The 21,766-nt window shown below is 41.5% G+C and overlaps 3 protein-coding genes across 3 annotated transcripts; all 3 read left to right on the top strand.

Moving 5' to 3' along the window:
* Positions 1 to 1,073: 1,073 nt before the first annotated feature.
* Positions 1,074 to 6,044, top strand: LOC138612625 (peroxisomal succinyl-coenzyme A thioesterase-like). Its single transcript, XM_069685989.1, has 5 exons — positions 1,074 to 1,228; positions 1,413 to 1,506; positions 3,678 to 3,758; positions 5,414 to 5,555; positions 5,648 to 6,044. The coding sequence occupies exons 1-5, from the start codon at positions 1,074 to 1,076 to the stop codon at positions 5,782 to 5,784; spliced, it is 609 nt and encodes a 202-aa protein (XP_069542090.1). The 3' UTR covers positions 5,785 to 6,044.
* A 651-nt stretch (positions 6,045 to 6,695) lies between these two features.
* Positions 6,696 to 10,814, top strand: LOC138612433 (E3 ubiquitin-protein ligase TRIM21-like). Its single transcript, XM_069685672.1, has 2 exons — positions 6,696 to 6,856; positions 9,162 to 10,814. The coding sequence occupies exon 2, from the start codon at positions 9,171 to 9,173 to the stop codon at positions 10,812 to 10,814; it is 1,644 nt and encodes a 547-aa protein (XP_069541773.1). The 5' UTR covers positions 6,696 to 6,856; positions 9,162 to 9,170.
* Positions 10,815 to 11,992: 1,178 nt separating this feature from the next.
* Positions 11,993 to 20,134, top strand: LOC138613273 (E3 ubiquitin-protein ligase TRIM21-like). The gene is made up of 2 exons (XM_069686904.1): positions 11,993 to 12,335; positions 17,818 to 20,134. The coding sequence occupies exon 2, from the start codon at positions 17,827 to 17,829 to the stop codon at positions 19,450 to 19,452; it is 1,626 nt and encodes a 541-aa protein (XP_069543005.1). The 5' UTR covers positions 11,993 to 12,335; positions 17,818 to 17,826; the 3' UTR covers positions 19,453 to 20,134.
* Positions 20,135 to 21,766: the final 1,632 nt, after the last annotated feature.

Here is a 21,766-nt window from a genome sequence, read left to right as displayed (position 1 = left end):
TAACTGCTAGGTTAGCTTACTTGAATGTGAGTAATAGCAGCTAGGTTAGCTCACTTTAATGTGAGTAATAACAGCTAGGTTAGCTCAATTTAATGTGAGTAATAACAGCTAGGTTAGCTTATTTTAACGTGAGTAATAACAGCTAGGTTAGCTCAATTTAATGTGAGTAATAACAGCTAGGTTAGCTTATTTTAATGTGAGTAACAACAACTAGGTTAGCTTATTTTAATGTGAGTAACAACAACTAGGTTAGCTTATTTTAATGTGAGTAATAACAGCTAGGTTAGCTCAATTTAATGTGAGTAATAACAGCTAGGTTAGCTTATTTTAATGTGAGTAACAACAACTAGGTTAGCTTATTTTAATGTGAGTAATAACAGCTAGGTTAGCTCAATTTAATGTGAGTAATAACAGCTAGGTTAGCTCATTTTAATGTGAGTAACAACAGCTAGGTTAGCTTATTTTAATGTGAGTAACAACAGCTAGGTTAGCTTATTTTAATATGAGTAACAACAGCTAGGTTAGCTTATTTTAATGTGAGTAACAACAGCTAGGTTAGCTCAATTTAATGTGAGTGATAACAGCTAGGTTAGCTTATTTTAATGTGAGTAACAACAGCTAGGTTAGCTTATTTGAATGTGAGTAATAACAGCTAGGTTAGCTTATTTTAATGTGAGTAACAACAGCTAGGTTAGCTCACTTTAATGTGAGTAATAACAGCTAGGTTAGCTCAATTTAATGTGAGTAACATCAGCTAGGTTAGTTTATTTGATAGCAAGCAAGATAAATATTCTTGCCTTCCCTGTATAGAAACTTTCTCTGCATCTACCAGTTTGTTGTCGTCACGGGTCAAGCGTTCCAGCCCTTCACTAGTGCTCATTCCAACTCCATTATCTATATATCGCTGATGCTGTTCAGGGACACGGGGGGCTGGAGCCTATCCCAGCTGTCATTGGGTGAGAGGCGGGGTTACACCCTGGTAATCACAGGGCTGACATATAGAGACAGACGACCTTACACGCTCACATTCACACCTACGGGCAATTTTAGAGTCACCAATGAACCTAGCGAGCATGTCTTTGGACTGTGGGAAGAAGCCGGAGTACCTGGAGGGAACCCACACATGCACGCGGAGAAAGGCAAACTCCACACAGAAAGAGCCACTACGTCTGAACCGGGATTCAAGCCAGGAACCTTCTGAGGCGCCAGCACTAACCACTTCCCCACCGTGCAGCCCTCTCATGTCTATGGGACATTGATTATTTGCATTTTGCTGGTTTTGGCTCTTGTCTGCCTCATCATCTTCTTAGTTTATATTATAACAACTTCAGCTGCACTCGTTGTGCTTCAGCAGTCTGCATTCGAGTCCTGTCTCTTTGTTCCTGTTCATCCTCTAACTCTTACTTTATCAGAAACGCCGGGAAGACTCGCTACACCGAGGAGCAGCAGGTGATCTATCGAGATCTGCCCCTGCCCATCCCCACTGACCCGGCGTTCAAAGTGGACGTGAGTGAAGCTGGATTTTCTCTCTTCTTTTCCTTGAACAGCTCTTTTCTTATGTTGTAACTGTTTTTCATTTCAGAGTGAACTGGTATTTTTATCTGTATTTGGTACAAGATATCCCAGCATGAATTAAACCTGCGAAGGTGGAGCTGCATGGTTTAAGTCTTAACTGCTAAACTACCAGGTGCTCCCCAGAATTTGTTTTCTGGTTTCTTACAACAAATCCGGTTAACCACTGCTTCACGTAGCCTGTCTGTGGAATGTATTCATTTGTATTTTAGGCTAAAAAGCTCAAAAGCAAAGGATTATTCAAGTTCACAAAGAATGATCAACCCACTGATCTCTACTGCGCAGACTCTGGCTCCAAATGACGTCACCATCTCAAGATGGCAGCGCCTATCATGGGGCTATTTTGGCATCACTTTCGTACATTGGGAGCAGATGGAGACGCGTCGTCCATCTATATATACAGTCGTTGGTCTCCCCATGTTTGTCTGTCTCCACCTTACTCTGCCCTACATGGACATGCAGGTTATGTTCTCCCCCTGCTGCCCTTTAAAATGCATTGTAGCTTCAGCAAGGAGACCGTCATTTTAAAGTGAAAGAGCCATTTAATAAGGTAAATCAGGTTAGTAATTATGCAAATAAAATCTCACATCAAACAATTCTCAAACTCTCAGAAATAATTAGATTCAAGCAAAAAATGGCTCCAACACAGTGTTTAATGTTTATTCTGCAGGATTAAAATATTTGTCTTTATTTTATAGGACAAAACTAGAAAGGAGTTAAAATGTATGAATAATCAATAAACATTTGTTGCTGTGTAGTTTACAGGTAGTTTCTGGGTCACCAGCCGAGGTTAACGACTCACCCTTGATTACACATTTATGAGCACACTAAAGAGGGACTGGTGCCGTTGGAGGAGGGCGACTTTGTTAGGGTTAGTTTTAGTTATTTTAGGTTAGTTTTTGGTTACTTATGTTCAATCTGTAGCTTATTTAAGGTTACCTACCTGGGGCTAAACATCCACAAGGACTTAACATGGGCTAGCTACACTGCTGTGGTTGTTAAAAAAGCCCAGCAAAGACTGTATGGCCTCAGGTAGAAAGGAATTTGGCCTCCTGGCTCCTGACAGGATGCTTCACCACCTGGTACGGCAGCTGCACCAGCATGGGCCGTAAAGCGCTGGAGAGGGTGGTGCGCACGGCCCGGCACATCACAGGATGTGGGAGCTGTACGCCCAGTGGTGCCTCAGGAAGTCCCTGAGGATCATCAAGGACTCAACATTTGTATAAGCGAAGTGACAAGAAATATCTTGAATCTAATGACCTACAGAGGCTCATACTTATAGCCGTCCACCCGTCAGTTTAGAACTGAATAAGCCTGTCAGGTGAGAAGTGAAAGAACTTCAGCCAAGTCCAGTTGCCTTTTGGATTAAAGATACAAACTCAAAGATTTCAATGTTTGCACTCTTGAGCGCCTCCCACTGACAATAATCAATAATTATGAGAGCACTCTTCCCAGTTTAACCAGACGTCTATGGCTGGCTCTCTTTGTCACGTTTCTAACTCTTGATTTTCCTCACTTTGCTTTTCAGACTGTTTGCTTCATCTGAGCGTCGAGTTTGTTTCTTTGGATTTTCACTTCTTGTTGAAGTTGTATCTGTAGTCATCCATCTTTTCTTTGTTTGTTCAGCCATAGTAGATTACTGTTTAGAGAGAGCAGAAAAGCAGCCGCTTAGCTCCGCCCACCCTCTCTGGCAGACCAACCACTGCTGGCTGATGGAAAACGTGTCACTAACTGGGCGTCGCTTGAGATTTTTTCCATGAATGTCGCCACAGACATAATAATACTATATACTGCAAATGCACAGGCTTTCATCAGTGGGCCATAGGCTCAGTCACCATTGTGTTACCTCATTCAGCGATTGATAGAGACTTACAGACATTTATTTAATGAAAAAGGTCGCGATAATATCTTTAAGGTTAGAGCATTTGTCAAGAGACTAAACTGTTATAGAATTTAAATTAGTATTTAATTTAATTTTAGAAGTATGTGTGAATAAATTTGCCTCTCGCTACGACTGATTTGTGGTCAATCCACAGATAAATGACTCTGGAGGCGATGCCGAAACATTCTAATCTGAAGCGCTGCTGCTGTTTGTCTCTGAGCAGGTGGGACGGATCCAGTGTCCTCTGTTGCTGGTTGTAGGAGAGGACGATCAGAACTGGCCCGCCCACGAGTCTGCAACCGACGTGAGTGTAACGACATGAGCACATCCTGTGTGATTAACAGGCTCACAGGATGACAGAAGTTGTTTTCGTCTTACCTGATCGCTACAGAAATATAGTTACAGGAATATATGGAATTATAAATTATTTTAGCTAAAAATATGTTAACTGTAGGTTGTTTAAACTCTATTATTTATTTATTTTCAAAGTAATACAAACATTAAGACAGGTAATAAAGAGAGCTTACAGGTGTAAAAGCTGCTGTGTTTTTTTACCTGCCATGTGTCTTCCACTATTTGACACAGGAGAGCTCTCCCACTGACTAGTGTTTGTTTTTTTAATGCTGGCACGTTTAATGTCCAATATCGTATGAAAACACAGCGTGTTGAATGAGCACTCACTGTCAGTACAAGGTGAAGTTGAAAGTAACATTTTAGTCACAGAACTTTAAATTAAGACACTAAACTCAAAACAAAATAAAAATAAGTTTTTACTGGAGCCAGAAGCTGCAACAACCAAGAACAATTTTCAAATAACACCTGAGACAACTACCGTAAAATCCAGATTATAAGTCACACCGGAATATAAGACGCAGTCTGTTTTTGGGCGTATCACGGAGGCAAAAAGGTTTTCTATAGCTTTTTATTAATAAAACTTGTATACAAGTTATTTCAACACTATTTCAATTTAAAACACACAGATTACAGCCCACCATCTGTTTTCACCTTGGAGAGTTTGCAATCTTGCTACCGTTGCGGTCACGTTGATTGTTGTGACGGTGGCAGCTGCACTGGCGATCATGACGGTGCATGTTCGTGACGAAGCGGCACTGCGGCATTTTATAAATAGCAGACGTTGTAGCGGCTCGGACCCAGAAACAGTTTCATCTGGAGGTGTGTCGCACCACTTGGCGCCATCTTCTGGGTAAAATATTGTAACACAGTAACATACCTCTCTGCATTTTATACTGGTACATTGGTCGAACCGGTTTATAGGACGCAGCCCACTTTTTAGATGGAAAAAAAAAAGTATCAAAAGTGCGTCTTATACAACGAATTTTACAGTATATCATTGATATTTAAATGTATATAACAATCAATTAATGTCAATATCTATAGTATACAACAGAGAACACTGGACTTCAGTAAATCCTCTACAAAGTAGGAAAGAGTGCAAATCTCTAAATTATCAACAAGGTGCAGACCAAAATGTAATGTTAAGGTACACATCGACATACTGTCTCTGAGGCTGCCTGCTAAAACAAGACAGTGATCTTCATATAACCTTAAAAATCATCCTAACCTTAGTGGAAAACAAACAATACAGAAAGTGTAATGTTTTAAATGATAATGTTTAGATTCTCTTAAGATTTGTCCCGTAAGCTTCTGGACTTTGGAGAGGTTATAAGTCAGACTGTAAGTTCTCTAAGATTCACTGCTTTCTTGAGGTCTGGCTCGATCCACTCTTAGAGGATGTTTAACTGATTGAAATGGTTTTAATTGATTTCTGTAAAGTTGTCTTACAATCACACAGTAAGTTTAGTTCTTAAAATCTTGTGTGTGTTCTGTAAAGTTTCCTCACAGATATGAAAAACAATACGCTATAACTAAGGAGTGCAGTTAAAGAAACATGAAACACATCGTGGACCTAATTGGAATTTTTCTACTTCCTGTTTCCAGATGAAGGAGATGATGGAGCGCGCCGGGAACAGCCACCTGCTCACTGTCCTTTCATACCCGAACGCCGGTCACCTGATTGAACCTCCGTACACGCTGCACTCTAGAGCGAGTCTCTTTGAATCAGGCCGCCTACGTAGAGAGGGTGCGTTCAGTGTCAGACTCGGACACTCTCTTAATGAGCCGGACTTCAGACTGAGTTTTGGAGTGTGTTTCAGCTGTGTGTTGTCTTTGCAGTAATCGCTCTGTGGGGAGGAGAGACGGTGGCACATTCCCACGCTCAGGAAGACGCCTGGAGGAAGACGCTGGTGTTTCTGAGGGAGAATCTGTACAGAGGCACAAACCCTGGAGCAGCTTCAGTTTCCAACCTGTGACGAAGGTGGCGTCTTCTGATGATGTCCATGTCCATTTGAATTCTCTTCAACTCGGATGGACATGAAGTGCTCCTGGTTGCATCAATACAAACATTATGCAGCTTTAACAGTCATTATAATCTTTAAAAGAAACAAAACATTGTGTCATGTAATGTGATGTGCAGTCTTTTGATGAAGACATTAATAGACATGCAGTCTGATTCTGAAACAAATGACGTGAACGCAGCAACTGTTCATCTCCTCCACTCTCACACATTGTATAATTCATGCTTTAAAGTAAAAGTGATAAATGTGTAAAAGTGTTTTTGTCTTTTAAAAGAGAAAAGTATGTTCTTAAATATGACTTCTTGCCTCCTGAGTATCTGTGTGTTCTTTTATGCTGCTGTATTCTTTCATTGTACAAATGCTGAGAATCAAATTCAAATCAAATCAAATCAAATTTTATTTGTATAGCGCCAAATCATAACCAGAGTTATCTCGAGACACTTTACAGACAGAGCAGGTCTAGACCGACTCTTTGTTATGTTATTTAAAGAGAGGCCCAACATGAATCACCATGAGTAGCACTTAGCAATATTCGGCACATTAGCAGAAAAACTTCCTTTTAACAAGATGGGATAGAAGGAGATGCAGGATAGAGACAGGCAAAGAGAGCAACAACAACATATGTCCTTGTTACAACAACAGACACATACTTATGGTTACAATGCCAATAATAGTGGTAGACTAGGGTGAAGATTAGAAAAATAAATGAATAAATAAATTAGCGAGAGAAGCAGAGTAATGATAAAGGCTGAGGTAATCGTAATTGTAACAGTTGAATAAAACAATAAGTCTCATCTTATACCAAAACTCTGTCAGGGTGTTTCCTAAAGAGGCGTTAAACCCTCCCTTACAGAGCTCCAGTGAGAGGAGGAGCAGCACTGAAAGAGGAGAAGCTTCAACGTCACGTGTCCTGAAATGAAAGTGAAAGTTTGTCTGAGCCACAGCAGAGCTGCGGTCGAGACGAGTCCCTGTTTCTCTCTGAAGACAAATTCAACTGAATTCATCAAGTTTTTTCTGACAAACACCGGTGAGTACACAGCCCTACGAATCAAACATGCACCAACTAAATGTTTAGTTTGACTTTAGTTCAAACCAGAACCTGACTTCTGTTTTAAACATCTGTTTTAAACGACATGAAACTGTTGAGCCGTCGAGATATGTAACTTAAATAAAAAAAACACACGTAGCCTACATTTACCTGAGCTACGAAACAGGTTAAAACCAAACCACAGTGACTTCACTCCGGCTAGTTAATGATTGACAGCCACAGCTAGCCTTAGCTTAAGCTAACTAGCAGACTCTCCCTGACGTGTTTGTGACAGTAACTCAAAACACGAACGAGGCTGAACATTAACCAGTGTTTAGAGAAGTACTCAGCTCCTTTACTTAATAAAAGCAGCAATATTTCACAGCAGAAATACACTTTCACAAGTTTATTTCATTTATAAAAGCTAAACATGTCTTATTAACTTGTGTTCAATTCCATATTGAATAAGGATTAAAATGTTAAGCCTAAAAATGAACCCATTAATGAATATCAACTAAATTTAGTAGGTTAAGGAAATGTCCCACAGATATTTTTTCTGTTGGAGGTGGATATACAAGATTTGCGGTGGAAACTGTAAATACATTTGGCTACACAAAACAAAATTAAAGTTTTTGATTTTGAATATTTATCACGCCTTAATTGGTTCACAAAGCTAAAAATTCACAAAAACAAGTTCAACAATCATTTGTCATAATAAATATCCAACTTACACTGAATCAATGCATATATTATTGAAATTCAAGTTGTTCTGAATCCAATGATACCAAGCATTTGATTTAACTCCTTGTAGCTTTTGAGATACAAACATTTCTGTAACATGCTAGTTTTAGCTGATCGACACAAGGGTAGTGAGGTTTTTTGAGTTTGTACAAAAAATCGACTGTAAATACAGGTTCCTGTGGTCACATGTTCAAAAGCTCTCATGCACTTAGAGACCAGATAGACTCAAGCAAGAATTAATCCTAAAAAATATTTTCCAATCAACTTTTAGGAAGAAATGAAGAGAAATGTAGCTTCTAAACCAGGCGTTTCCAACAGGGCTTCCATTCACTTCAATGTATTTCAAGGATACATGCTAATGGCTAATGGGCCCATAGGAATGAATGTAGTCTGATTAGCCAAAGACCTTTGAGGTGCCTCAACCACGAGTAAACACATTTACACACAAACATACACATGCATAAACACATGCACACACACACACACACACACGCACACACTCACACACATTCAGTTATCTTGTTTGTTGCTCAGTTGGTCACTGCCAGTCCAACTATTTTTACACTTTAGAAGTAAAATCAAAACTACTTTTTGTACAGATTTCAGAGGATTGTGTAATAATGGTGCAGTAGTAGTATTAGTAGAGTGTGTGTGTGTGTGTGTGTGTGTGTGTGTGTGTGTGTGTGTGTGTGTGTGTGTGTGTGTATAAGTGACATGGATATTTGGTTTGGATGAGTTTGAGATTAAAACAGTCATGTTGTTCATAGAGTAAACCCCACAGGACAACATAGAAACACCATAGAATACCAGAGAAAAGGTCCCTAATTTCTGCTAAATATGACTCCTGGACAAAGAAAAAGCAGTGCATTATCAAAGTTATTTTTGAATATAAATTGTAAGAGTCTGGACTCTGCGTGTATGAAGAATTATAAGGATGTGATATTCCTAACCTGTTGGTTTAGAGGTTTTTTTGTGAAGAATCAAAAAACCTGCTCCCCCTTGTGACTAACAACTAAAAGTAGTCGTTTAAGAAAAGCTGGTGCTGTGGCCTCATACTCTGACAGGTTTGAAACATTTCAGTGGATTTGTTCTCAGCTCAGCTGGTACTTTGAGTGCTGTGAAGGAAATCCTAAAATTCCACTGTGGACATTAATGGGTTAAGAGCCTAGATGTATGAAGAACTTTGTGCTCTTGGAAACAATTGAAATCCTCAGTCCTTGTTGGTGCAAGGTATTACATTGATGTCAATTACAAAGTAGAGAAATTCCTTCTGAAATCATGTGCAGGTGAAGAATAAGTAGCAACAAATAGAAATATGTAAAGTACAAGTACCATAAAATAGTACTGACAGTGTTTCCACCATCAAACTGCTCTGTGGTGGAGATGATTGAGATTTAGCCTTCAGATTATACATGAAGATTTTTCCATCAGTGTCATTTACGTTTATATCAACAGAGTTCAGGACAACTCTTCTTACATTGCACTCATCATAGTTTCTCTTTATTAGACAAATAAATGACAGTTGTTTCAAAAAGTCACAGTTTTTCACTCTTCTCGTCCTCAGAGTGTAGACATGTCTGCTGCCAGCTGTCTGCTGACTGAAGATCAGTTCCTGTGCTCCATCTGTCTGGATGTGTTCACTGATCCAGTCAGCACACCATGTGGACACAACTTCTGTAAAACCTGCATCACTCAACACTGGGATGTTAATGTCTCCTGTCAGTGTCCCAACTGTAATGATGTTTTCAACACCAGACCTGAGCTGCAGGTCAACACTTTCATCTCTGAGGTGGCTGCTCAGTTCAGACAGTCAGCTCAACAGAAAGCCAGCAGCAGCAGCTCAGAGCAACAAGTGTCCAAACCAGGAGAAGTTCCCTGTGACGTCTGCACAGGAACCAAACTGAAGGCCCTGAAGTCCTGCCTGGTGTGTCTGGCCTCCTACTGTGAGACTCACCTGGAGCCTCATCTGACAATGTCAGGCCTGAAAAGACATCAGCTGATCGACCCTGTGGAGAACCTGGAAGGCAGGATGTGTGAGAAGCACGATAAACAGCTGGAGCTGTTCTGTAAGACCGACCAGATGTGTGTCTGCGTGCTCTGCACAGTTTTAGATCACAAGACACATGATGTTGTTCCTCTGAAAGAAGAATATGAAGGAAAGAAGGCCGAGCTGGGGAAGACAGAGGCTGAAACTCAAGAAATGATCCAGAAGAGACGACTGAAGATTCAAGAGATCAAACGCTCAGTGGAGCTCAGTAATCAGAATGCAGACAGAGAGATAGCAGAAGGTGTTCAGGTCTTCACCGCTCTGATGGAATCTGTAGAGAGAAGTCAGGCCGAGCTCGTCCACACGATCAAAGAGAAGCTGAGAAAGACAGAGAAACAGGCTGAAGGCTTCATCAAAGAGCTGGAACAGGAAATCTCTGAGCTGGAGAAGAGAAGCTCTGAGGTGGAGCAGCTCTCACGCTCTGAAGACCACCTCCACCTCCTGCAAAGCTTCACGTCCCTTAACGCTGCTCCACCCACCAAGGACTGGACAGAAGTCAGCGTCTGTCCACCTTCATATGAGGGGACTGTGGTGAGAGCTGTGAACCAGCTGGAGGAGACGCTCAGGAAACAGATGAAGAAGCTGTTGGAGGTCGAGCTGAAGAGAGTCCAGCAGCATGAGGTGGATGTGACACTTGATCCTGATACAGCACAACCCTGGCTCATCCTGTCTGATGATGGAAAACAAGTTAATCATAGTGGTATAAAGAAGAATCTCCCAGACACTCCAGAGAGATTTGATAGTTGTGTTATTGTCTTAGCAAAGCAGAGTTTCTCTTCAGGCAGATTTTATTACGAGGTTCAGGTTAAAGGGAAGACTGAGTGGGATTTAGGAGTGGCCAGAGAGTCGATCAACAGGAAGGGACAGATCATGCTGACTCCTCAGGATGGTTACTGGACGATATGGTTGAGGAATGAAAATGAGTACAGTGCTTGTGCTGGCCCTTCAGTCCGTCTCTCTCTGAAGTCTCAGCCTGAGAAGGTGGGGGTGTTTGTGGATTATGAGGAGGGTCTGGTCTCTTTTTATGACGTTGATGCTGCAGCTCTGATCTACTCCTTCACTGGCTGCTCCTTCACTGAGAGACTACACCCATACTTTGGTCCATTTCTTAATAAAAAGGGTAAAAACTCCGCCCCTCTCATCATCTCTCCTGTCAATCAAATTAAATAGTGTAACCAATGAGCTTCAACAGAAAGATCAACGTAAGGGATCATTTCTGACGAGGTGTACATTATCAGGAATTAATGGACGACATGGATCGCATTAGACGGTCCCTTCAACAGACTCCATAAATTCCTGTTATAGACACCTTGAAGGGCATTGACCTGCTTATACCATGGTGCCTTGTTAAATTAAAGTTATGTATTCATGCGATTACAATCAATACCTAAAGTTTTTTAACAAACAGTAACTTAGTCTTCCTGGTAACACCTGAGTCTGTGACTAAAGAAAAGCTTCACTGAAATGTTAAAGTCCTTCATTGTTTTAATTAGATGTTAGCTTGTTTATAAGTTGGCGTAAAATAACAGACAATTTCACTGGAAGTCCTCAGAAGGTCATCTCTATTTACAGACTCTGCATAAAAATGTGCAGGACTGATTTTGTTCTCAGAAGTGTTCTCTCGGTGTCTCTGAAAATGAAGGCATGATGATTTCTCGAGGTTAAATAAAGGTTGAATGAATGGTGTTTGTCTGTAGTACGTTTGTAGTCAGAGTAGTATTGACCAATCACGTACCAGCAGGTTGTGGTTGCATGCAGGAACAGTGTTGCCAGATGTTCGATAACTGTCGTATTTGTACGATCTTTTTGCCCTCTGTACGATATACGATCAATAATGCCAAAAAAGGCCGAATATACGATCATTTTGCACTTTCAAAGAAACCCACAATAACAGTTCAGCGATGCATCTATAGAGACTATATCGCCGTCTGATGAAAGCTGATAAGTTCAGAGTTTGCTTAGAAGGTGTGAGGAGTTATTTTACACCCAGCAGCCAGTCAGAATCGAGTATTCACCAAGACCATGGCAGACTATAATCTAATGTATCATACTGGGGTTTTTTCTGTCTGTGTTTTGTGTATCATTGATTGTCCTCCTGATTGATATTATCTCATGTAGTCTAATCAGTTCTAGTAACTGGCTGTTAATAATCAGAAAACATTGTAGTCAGAAATCAACGTTTGCTTAATTTTCCTTTAACTTGTCTGAAATGTCAAATTCAGAACAGTTTCATAAGAAGTGTTGAATACAGGCAGACATTACTCAAGAAAGGTTCACATGTTTTTCTCTCTTAATTTTTAAATAAACTAAAATAAATTTAAGTTTCTGTTGTGTCTGATCAGGTTATTTTGTTCTTCATTGATATCAAACTTCTTGTTTCCTCAGTATATCTGTGTGTTCTTTTATGCTGCTGTATACTTTCATTGTACAAATGCTGAGAATAAAACAATAAGTCTCATCTTATACCAAAACTCTGTCGGGGTGTTTCCTAAAGAGGCGTTAAACCCTCCCTTACAGAGCTCCAGTGAGAGGAGGAGCAGCACTGAAAGAGGAGAAGCTTCAACGTCACGTGTCCTGAAATGAAAGTGAAAGTTTGTCTGAGCCACAGCAGAGCTGCGGTCGAGACGAGTCCCTGTTTCTCTCTGAAGACAAATTCAACTGAATTCATCAAGTTTTTTCTGACAAACACCGGTGAGTACACAGCCCTACGAATCAAACATGCACCAACTAAATGTTTAGTTTGACTTTAGTTCAAACCAGAACCTGACTTCTGTTTTATACATCTGTTTTAAACGACATAAAACTGTTGTGCCGTCGAGATATGTAACTTAAATAAAAAAACCACACGTAGCCTACATTTACCTGAGCTACGAAACAGGTTAAAACCAAACCACAGTGACTTCACTCCGGCTAGTTAATGATTGACAGCCACAGCTAGCCTTAGCTTAAGCTAACTAGCAGACTCTCCCTGACGTGTTTCTGACAGTAGCTCAAAACAAGAACGCCACTCAAACAAGAAATTCCAGTTAGGCTGAACATTAACCAGTTTTTAGAGAAGTACTCAAGGCAAGGCAAGTTTATTTATAGAGCACATTTCAGCATCAAGACAATTCAAAGTGCTTTACACAGAACAACAAAAGCAAAGAAACACATCATAAACAGGACATTAAAAAGCAAAGTGAAGATAAACTAAAAACAGCTAAAATAGAAGCGAAAATATAAAAAAAATAAATAAATAAAAATAAGGGTAAAAGCTACAGTGCAGATATAAATAATTAGAATAGTTATTAAAATAAATGTATTAAAGTAGTTTAATAAAAGGCAGCTGTGAACAGGTGAGTCTTCAGGCTTCATTTAAAAGAAGTGAGTGTTTCAGCAGACCTGCATGTTTCTGGGAGTTTGTTCCAGATATACGGAGCATAAAAACTGAACGCTGCTTCTCCATGTTTGGTTCTGACTCTGGGGACAGAAAGCAGACCTGTCCCTGACGACCTGAGGGGTCTGGATGGTTCGTACTGTGTCAGGAGATCACAAATATATTTTGGCCCTTGACCGTTCAGCGCTTTGTAAACCAGCAGTAGTACTTTGAAGTCTCTTCTCTGACAGACAGGGAGCCAGTGTAAAGACCTCAGAGCTGGAGTGATGTGATCTACTTTCTCGGTCTTAGTGAGGACTCGAGCAGCAGCGTTCTGAATCAGCTGCAGTTGTCTGATTGATTTTTTAGGGAGACCTGTAAAGACACTGTTACAGTAATCGAGTCGGCTGAAGATAAATGCATGGACCAGTTTTTCTAGATCCTGCTGAGACATAAGTCCTTTAATCCTGGATATATTCTTGAGGTGATAGTAGGCCGACTTTGTGATTGTTTTAATGTGGCTTTGAAAATTCAGGTCTGAGTCCATGACTACACCCAGATTTCTGGCTTGGTCAGTGGTTTTCAACACTAATGACTGAAGCTGTGCGCTGACTTTTAATCGCTCCTCCTTAGCTCCAAAAATAACTACCTCAGTTTTGTCTTTGTTTAACTGAAGAAAATTTTGGCACATCCACTCATTGATTTGTTCAATACATTTAACTAGTGCTTGTATGGGGCCATGGTCCCCTAGTGACACTGTGATGTAGATCTGTGTGTCGTCTGCATAGTTATGGTAGCTGATTTTGTTCCATAATCTGAGCCAGTGGAAGCATGTAGATGTTAAACAGAAGAGGCCCAAGAATGGAGCCTTGGGGAACTCCACATGTAATCTTTGTCTGCTCAGATGTAAAGTTACCTATAGACACAAAGTAGTCCCTGTCCTTTAAATAAGAACCAAACCAGTTTAGTACTGTGCCAGAAAGTCCAACCATGTTTTCTAGACGGTCGAGTAATGTCTTATGATCAACTGTGTCGAATGCAGCACTAAGATCGAGTAGTACTAAGACTGAAACTCTACCATTGTCTGCATTAAGCGGATATCATTAATCACTTTGACAAGAGCCGTCTCTGTGCTGTGGTGTGGTCGAAAGCCTGACTGGAAGACATCAAAGTAGTTGTTCACTGTCAAAAAGTGGTTCAACTGTTGAAAGACAGCCTTCTCGATTATCTTACTTAAAAATGGCAGATTTGATATAGGCCTGTAGTTCTTCATCAGTGACTTGTCTAGGTTGTTCTTTTTTAACAGTGGCTTGATGACTGCTGTTTTCAGGGCCTGTGGGAAGACACCTGAGAGAAGAGACAAGTTCACAATCTGTATCAGATCTGATGCCATGACTTTTGAGACCTTTTGGAAAAAATCTGTAGGCATAATATCCATGCAGCGGTGGGAGGATTTTAGGTGTTGTATAATGCCCTCCAGGTCTTTATTGTTGATCAGAAAGAATTGTGTCATGGTGTTTAAACTGGTTTTAGTTAAACACAGCACATAACCTGAACCTAATACCGAGTTACTGACTGCTTGTCTGATTTTCAGTATTTTTTCTGTAAAGAAGGAGGCAAATTCATTGCAGGCCCTGGCTGAATGAAGTTCAGGTGCTACTGACACAGGAGGGTTTGTTAGCCTGTCGACAGTAGCAAACAAGGCGCGTGTGTTATTACTGTTCTTGGTGATGATGTCAGAGAAGAACGATTGCCTTGCATTCCTCAGTTGTGAATTATAAATGTGAAGTTTCTCTTTATAGATGTCATAATGAATCTGAAGATTTGTTTTTCGCCTCCTGCGTTCAGCTTTCTGACACTCTCTTTTTTCAGCTCTTACCAGTGTGGCATTTCTCCAAGGAGGAGATGTTTCGCGGTAGAATCGCCTTTCTTTTTCTATTACCTATCAGGACAGAAATTGTGGAACCTATTGGCATACAGGGCCCGGGCTTATCCTGGACATTATCTAGATCATCAGATGAAGATCCAGGGTCCAGCAACAGTAGAGCAAATGTGTTGTGCACTGCCACACTCGGTTGTTGGGGAGGTTTGTTGCTAACCCTCCCTTTCGCAGCTGTCCACCGCTGTGTCTTACCAACAACCGGGGTTGAGGAGGCGCTCTGCCTGGGAGGTAGTGAAGGCCAGTCGGTCTCATCACGTATCTCAGCGTGCTGTGCTCTGCCTGTTATTCGTCCTCCCATTTCCCAGGGATGTGATTTACTCTTGGGCTTTGCCCCAGATAGTTCCAAGGAGGACTACCACTCTATGATTTATTCCACAGTACAGAGCCCCCCTGTTTCTTAGTAGTTTTGTCTGTGTCACTTAGCCGTGTGTTAGCTTGCTCTTGTCCACTGTTTTGAGTCAACGCCAAAGTGGTGTCATTCCCACACAGACCGTTCACCTCCACATTCACTTCTAGGCGGTGAATTTTGGTCTCCAGCACTGCAATCTTTTGTAGGAGTTTGTGATAGTCGTCCATGGAGAAGGGAGGCACACAGCTAGCACACAGCTAAAGCTAACTAGCTTTAGCTGTGTGCTAGCTGTGTGCTAGCTGTGTGCTACGTTTCCAAGTGCTGCAGTACAGGCTTGTGCTGGCCACAGTCATGTAGCCCTGCGTAGGTCATACAATTGTTAAAATATGCCAATAGACCTATTAAAAATCTATACAAAATTACAGTCCCAGTGATTTATAATTGTCCAGGATCCACTGTCCATAAGTTAGAGTGAAAAGAAATGAAGATATCAGCAAAAGAATGTAAGCAAAGCGGAGAGCGAGCAGCAAAGCGTCTGCACTGTAAGAAAGCAGGAAGGAAGCCTCAGCTCCTTTACTTAATACAAGTAGCAATATTTCACAGCAGAAATACACTTTCACAAGTTTATTTCATTTATAAAGCTAAACATGTCTTATTAACTTGTGTTCAATTCCATATTGAATAAGGATTAAAATGTTAAACCTGATTTATAAATAAATGCACTCATAACAATATAAGCATCAGTGTAGCAGTGCTCTGTAATGTTTGATCTGTGAGTAATGGAGCGATCACATTATGTTTTAGGTGGTTTAACATTGAATGCCACATTTTACAGACTGAAATGATTATATCAACAAGAACCAAATGGCTTTGGAAGTTATCACTGCATTTCATAAGACATCATTTTAGTCATTTTAGTAACCAAAAGCCAACATAGTACAGATACTTAGTGGAGCCAAATGCAAGGTTGTGTTTGGGAGAGTTAATGCAAATTAATAACATCACACAAGCCTACACTTAAAAGTAGAGAGGGTGTCTGTTAATCAATATAATATTTGCCCACTGTAATGCAGACAACACATGGATGGGTGGTTTTGGTTTGGGATCATTAAACTTGAGTACTTATGTACTTGGTAATAATAATAATTCAAAGTTAAACAGGTTTTAAATATTTAACAATGTCCTTGTTGATGAACCCCAACGTGAAGGTATTAAAGCTGCAGCAGGTAAGCTGGAGAAGAAAGCAGACTTTGCTTCAAAATTTGAAAGATTACAACCTCCAGGTCCCTCCCCCTCTCTCTCCGCAGCGCTCAGTCCTTCCTCCAAAGCCCTCCCCACAGATGAGGCTGTCATGCGGTGCAGGCTAGTAACCACGGCAACTGCAGGAGCCAGATATACAATATGGTAATCCGGTTTAATACGAACTTAAGTCACAAGCAGTAGAATAACTGTGGCACAAAACAAAACTCCTTGGGCTCAGGACGGAGAACAGGTGAGGCTGGGCGCGGAAGGACGGAGGCTGGTGTGACAGGTATCACTTGAAGAAGACGGAACGAACTGGCGAAGAGTAGAGAGCTTGACCAGGCTTAAGTACTGCAGCAGGTGGAGAATGGCTTGATGAGAATGAACTGCAGGTGTGAGAGTGGAGTGAAAGTAGGTCAACCACGCCCAGCCTGAAAACAAGGCTAAGACAGACAACACACACAAGGGAGGGAAAAAACACAGGGAAAACACAAGGAACTGGCGAATCTTAACAGTAACACACTGATGTTGTGAACATTTAGCCGTGAGAGCACAGGCACACAGAACTATCAGGAGAAAGTCTGAAACGGTCACACTGCCTGGACACTTCACAGAGATATTTTCAGCCACTCCGCCCTGAAACAACGCTAAACTGCAGCCACATTGAGAACAAGCTAACGTTAGCCCGACTGCTACACCAACGTAACACAACGTCACAGTAACCGCAGACATCTTAGCAATGTGAAACAAAGACAGCAGAAATGAAGCTGGGGTAATTACCTGTCGAGCAGAACTGTCTAACTCAGCATCGCTTTTTTTATCCTTTCAGGTCCTGTACCTCTCTCCACCTCAGAAATGCCGCTCCAATGTTTACTCTTGTTTCATTTCTGTCTCAATCCAACTCTTTCTTTTTAGCAGGCTTTTCTTACTTTCTCTTCTTCGGTTAGTCCTTCCTAGTTGGCAATAGAGGGATGGGCAGTTTTTTCATTCCCTGTGGTTGTGTTTTTAAGCCTTTGTGGACACAAACCGGCTGACGCTGCGCACACTGAAGACATTGAGCTCGACCGTGTGAGCAAGTACAAATATGTAGTACTTACAGTGTGTACTCTCCACCATCAAACTGCTCTGCTGCTGGAAGATTTTGCCATCAGTGAGGTCTCATATATATATCAACAGAATTCAGGACAACTCTTCTTACATTGCACTCATCATAGTTTCTCTTTATTAGACAAATAAATGACAGTTGTTTCAAAAAGTCACAGTTTTTCACTCTTCTCGTCCTCAGAGTGTAGACATGTCTGCTGCCAGCTGTCTGCTGACTGAAGATCAGTTCCTGTGCTCCATCTGTCTGGATGTGTTCACTGATCCAGTCACGATACCATGTGGACACAACTTCTGTAAAACCTGCATCACTCAACACTGGGATGTTAATGTCTCCTGTCAGTGTCCCAACTGTAAAAAGGTTTTCAACACCAGACCTGAGCTGCAGGTCAACACTTTCATCTCTGAGGTGGCTGCTCAGTTCAGACAGTCAGCTCAACAGAAAGCCAGCAGCAGCAGCTCAGAGCAACAAGTGTCCAAACCAGGAGAAGTTCCCTGTGACGTCTGCACAGGAACCAAACTGAAGGCCCTGAAGTCCTGCCTGGTGTGTCTGGCCTCCTACTGTGAGACTCACCTGGAGCCTCATCTGACAATGTCAGGCCTGAAAAGACATCAGCTGATCGACCCTGTGGAGAACCTGGAAGGCAGGATGTGTGAGAAGCACGATAAACTGCTGGAGCTGTTCTGTAAGACCGACCAGATGTGTGTCTGCATGCTCTGCACAGTTTTAGACCACAAGACACATGATGTTGTTCCTCTGAAAGAAGAATATGAAGGAAAGAAGGCCGAGCTGGGGAAGACAGAGGCTGAAACTCAAGAAATGATCCAGAAGAGACGACTGAAGATTCAAGAGATCAAACGCTCAGTGGAGCTCAGTAATCAGAATGCAGACAGAGAGATAGCAGAAGGTGTTCAGGTCTTCACCGCTCTGATGGAATCTGTAGAGAGAAGTCAGGCCGAGCTCGTCCACACGATCGAAGAGAAGCTGAGAAAGACAGAGAAACAGGCTGAAGGCTTCATCAAAGAGCTGGAACAGGAAATCTCTGAGCTGGAGAAGAGAAGCTCTGAGGTGGAGCAGCTCTCACGCTCTGAAGACCACCTCCACCTCCTGCAAAGCTTCACGTCCCTTAACGCTGCTCCACCCACCAAGGACTGGACAGAAGTCAGCGTCTGTCCACCTTCATATGAGGGGACTGTGGTGAGAGCTGTGAACCAGCTGGAGGAGACGCTCAGTCAACAGAAGAAGAAGCTGTTGGAGGCCGAGCTGAAGAGAGTCCAGCAGCATGAGGTGGATGTAACACTTGATCCTGATACAGCACAACCCTGGCTCATCCTGTCTGATGATGGAAAACAAGGTCATCTTAGTGATGTAAAGAAGAATCTCCCAGACACTCCAGAGAGATTTGATGCTTGTTGTGTCTTAGCAAAGCAAAGTTTCTCTTCAGGCAGATTTTATTACGAGGTTCAGGTTAAAGGGAAGACTGACTGGGATTTAGGAGTGGCCAGAGAGTCGATCAACAGGAAGGGACAGATCATGCTGACTCCTCAGGATGGTTACTGGACGATATGTCTGAGGAATGAAAATGAGTACAGAGCTTGTGCTGGCCCTTCAGTCCGTCTCTCTCTGAAGTCTCAGCCTGAGAAGGTGGGGGTGTTTGTGGATTATGAGGAGGGTCTGGTCTCTTTTTATGACGTTGATGCTGCAGCTCTGATCTACTCCTTCACTGAGAGACTCTACCCATACTTTAGTCCATTTCTAAATAAAAAGGGTAAAAACTCCGCCCCTCTCATCATCTCTCCTGTCAATCCAATTAAATAGTGTAACCCCTGAGCTTCAAGAGAAAGATCAACGTAAGGGATCATTTCTGACGGGGTGTGTGAGGAGGGGAGTAACAATAAGTTAGAACCCAGGAAAAAGAAGGGATGAACAAAGTATAGGCAAAGTTGAAGGGATTTATTAACAAACTAAAGCAAAAAGGAAACACAAAGCGAGCTTCTACTAAACAAAAGAGAAGCTGTTCTTTAAGACAAATCACACATAGCATAATCCAAAACCTGCAAATAACAATAAACACTAAGGCCTTGAAGAAACGCCCTCTTTCCACTGAAAGAATAACCCGAACACGCAGAGGTCTGTCACACACAAAGCCGAATGGCCCACTGGCTCTGGCTGTCTCCTCTCTGCTGCTCTTTATACTCTCTCCCGATTGCTGGAGTGGTAACAGGTGAGCCTGATCACCTGCTGCAGCAAGTGGAGATCAGCACCTGAGGAGCACAGGAGAGAGACACACACAGAAAACACAACACAAAACTACGGCACGTAACAGTCCTTCATTGTTTTAATTAGATGTTAGCTTGTTTATAAGTTGGCGTAAAATAACAGACAATTTCACTGGAAGTCCTCAGAAGGTCATCTCAGACATTACTCAAGAAAGGTTCACATGTTTTTCTCCCTTAATTTTTAAATAAACTAAAGTAAATTTAAGTTTTTGTTGTGTCTGATCAGGTTATTTTGTTCTTCATTGATATCAAACTTCTTGTTTCCTCAGTATATCTGTGTGTTCTTTTATGCTGCTGTATACTTTCATTGTACAAATGCTGAGAATAAAACAATAAGTCTCATCTTATACCAAAACTCTGTCGGGGTGTTTCCTAAAGAGGCGTTAAACCCTCCCTTACAGAGCTCCAGTGAGAGGAGGAGCAGCACTGAAAGAGGAGAAGCTTCAACGTCACGTGTCCTGAAATGAAAGTGAAAGTTTGTCTGAGCCACAGCAGAGCTGCGGTCGAGACGAGTCCCTGTTTCTCTCTGAAGACAAATTCAACTGAATTCATCAAGTTTTTTCTGACAAACACCGGTGAGTACACAGCCCTACGAATCAAACATGCACCAACTAAATGTTTAGTTTGACTTTAGTTCAAACCAGAACCTGACTTCTGTTTTAAACATCTGTTTTAAACGGCATAAAACTGTTGAGCCGTCGAGATATGTAACTTAAATAAAAAAAACACACGTAGCCTACATTTACCTGAGCTACGAAACAGGTTAAAACCAAACCACAGTGACTTCACTCCGGCTAGTTAATGTTTGACAGCCACAGCTAGCCTTAGCTTAAGCTAACTAGCAGACTCTCCCTGACGTGTTTCTGACAGTAGCTCAAAACACGAACGCCACTCAAACAAGAAGTTCCACTTAAGCTGAACATTAACCAGTGTTTAGAGAAGTACTCAAGGCAAGGCAAGTTTATTTATAGAGCACATTTCAGCATCAAGACAATTCAAAGTGCTTTACACAGAACAACAAAAGCAAAGAAACACATCATAAACAGGACATTAAAAAGCAAAGTGAAGATAAACTAAAAACAGCTAAAATAGAAGCGAAAATATAAAAATAAAATAAAAATAAGGGTAAAAGCTACAGTGCAGATATAAATAATTAGAATAGTTATTAAAATAAATGTATTAAAGTAGTTTAATAAAAGGCAGCTGTGAACAGGTGAGTCTTCAGGCTTGATTTAAAAGAAGTGAGTGTTTCAGCAGACCTGCATGTTTCTGGGAGTTTGTTCCAGATATACGGAGCATAAAAACTGAATGCTGCTTCTCCATGTTTGGTTCTGACTCTGGGGACAGAAAGCAGACCTGTCCCTGACGACCTGAGGGGTCTGGATGGTTCGTACTGTGTCAGGAGATCACAAATATATTTTGGCCCTTGACCGTTCAGCGCTTTGTAAACCAGCAGTAGTACTTTGAAGTCTCTTCTCTGACAGACAGGGAGCCAGTGTAAAGACCTCAGAGCTGGAGTGATGTGATCTACTTTCTCGGTCTTAGTGAGGACTCGAGCAGCAGCGTTCTGAATCAGCTGCAGTTGTCTGATTGATTTTTTAGGGAGACCTGTAAAGACACTGTTACAGTAATCGAGTCGGCTGAAGATAAATGCATGGACAAGTTTTTCTAGATCCTGCTGACACATAAGTCCTTTAATCCTGGATATATTCTTGAGGTGATAGTAGGTCAACTTTGTAATTGTTTTAATGTGGCTTTGAAAGTTCAGGTCTGAGTCCATGACTACACCCAGATTTCTGGCTTGGTCAGCGGTTTTCAACACGAATGACTGAAGCTGTGCGCTGACTTTTAAT

This window comes from Semicossyphus pulcher, unplaced genomic scaffold, assembly GCF_022749685.1.
Source record: "Semicossyphus pulcher isolate SPU_LCO1_2020_fin unplaced genomic scaffold, fSemPul1.0.p SCAF_8, whole genome shotgun sequence".
In the NCBI taxonomy this organism is placed as follows: Eukaryota; Metazoa; Chordata; class Actinopteri; order Labriformes; family Labridae; genus Semicossyphus; species Semicossyphus pulcher.
The sequence above is the reverse complement of the archived record's forward strand: the minus strand, read 5'-3'. Positions and strand labels throughout refer to the sequence as shown.

What these genes read in the sequence shown, in the direction of transcription:
- LOC138612625 (XM_069685989.1), top strand. Translation starts at nt 1,074, where the DNA reads ATGTCTTTGGACTGTGGGAAGAAGCCGGAGTACCTGGAGGGAACCCAC. An exon ending in GCACTAACCACTTCCCCACC is followed by an intron (nt 1,229 to 1,412) that starts GTGCAGCCCTCT and finishes TTACTTTATCAG; the next exon opens with AAACGCCGGGAAGACTCGCT. An exon ending in ACCCGGCGTTCAAAGTGGAC is followed by an intron (nt 1,507 to 3,677) that starts GTGAGTGAAGCT and finishes GTCTCTGAGCAG; the next exon opens with GTGGGACGGATCCAGTGTCC.
- LOC138612433 (XM_069685672.1), top strand. Translation starts at nt 9,171, where the DNA reads ATGTCTGCTGCCAGCTGTCTGCTGACTGAAGATCAGTTCCTGTGCTCC.
- LOC138613273 (XM_069686904.1), top strand. Translation starts at nt 17,827, where the DNA reads ATGTCTGCTGCCAGCTGTCTGCTGACTGAAGATCAGTTCCTGTGCTCC.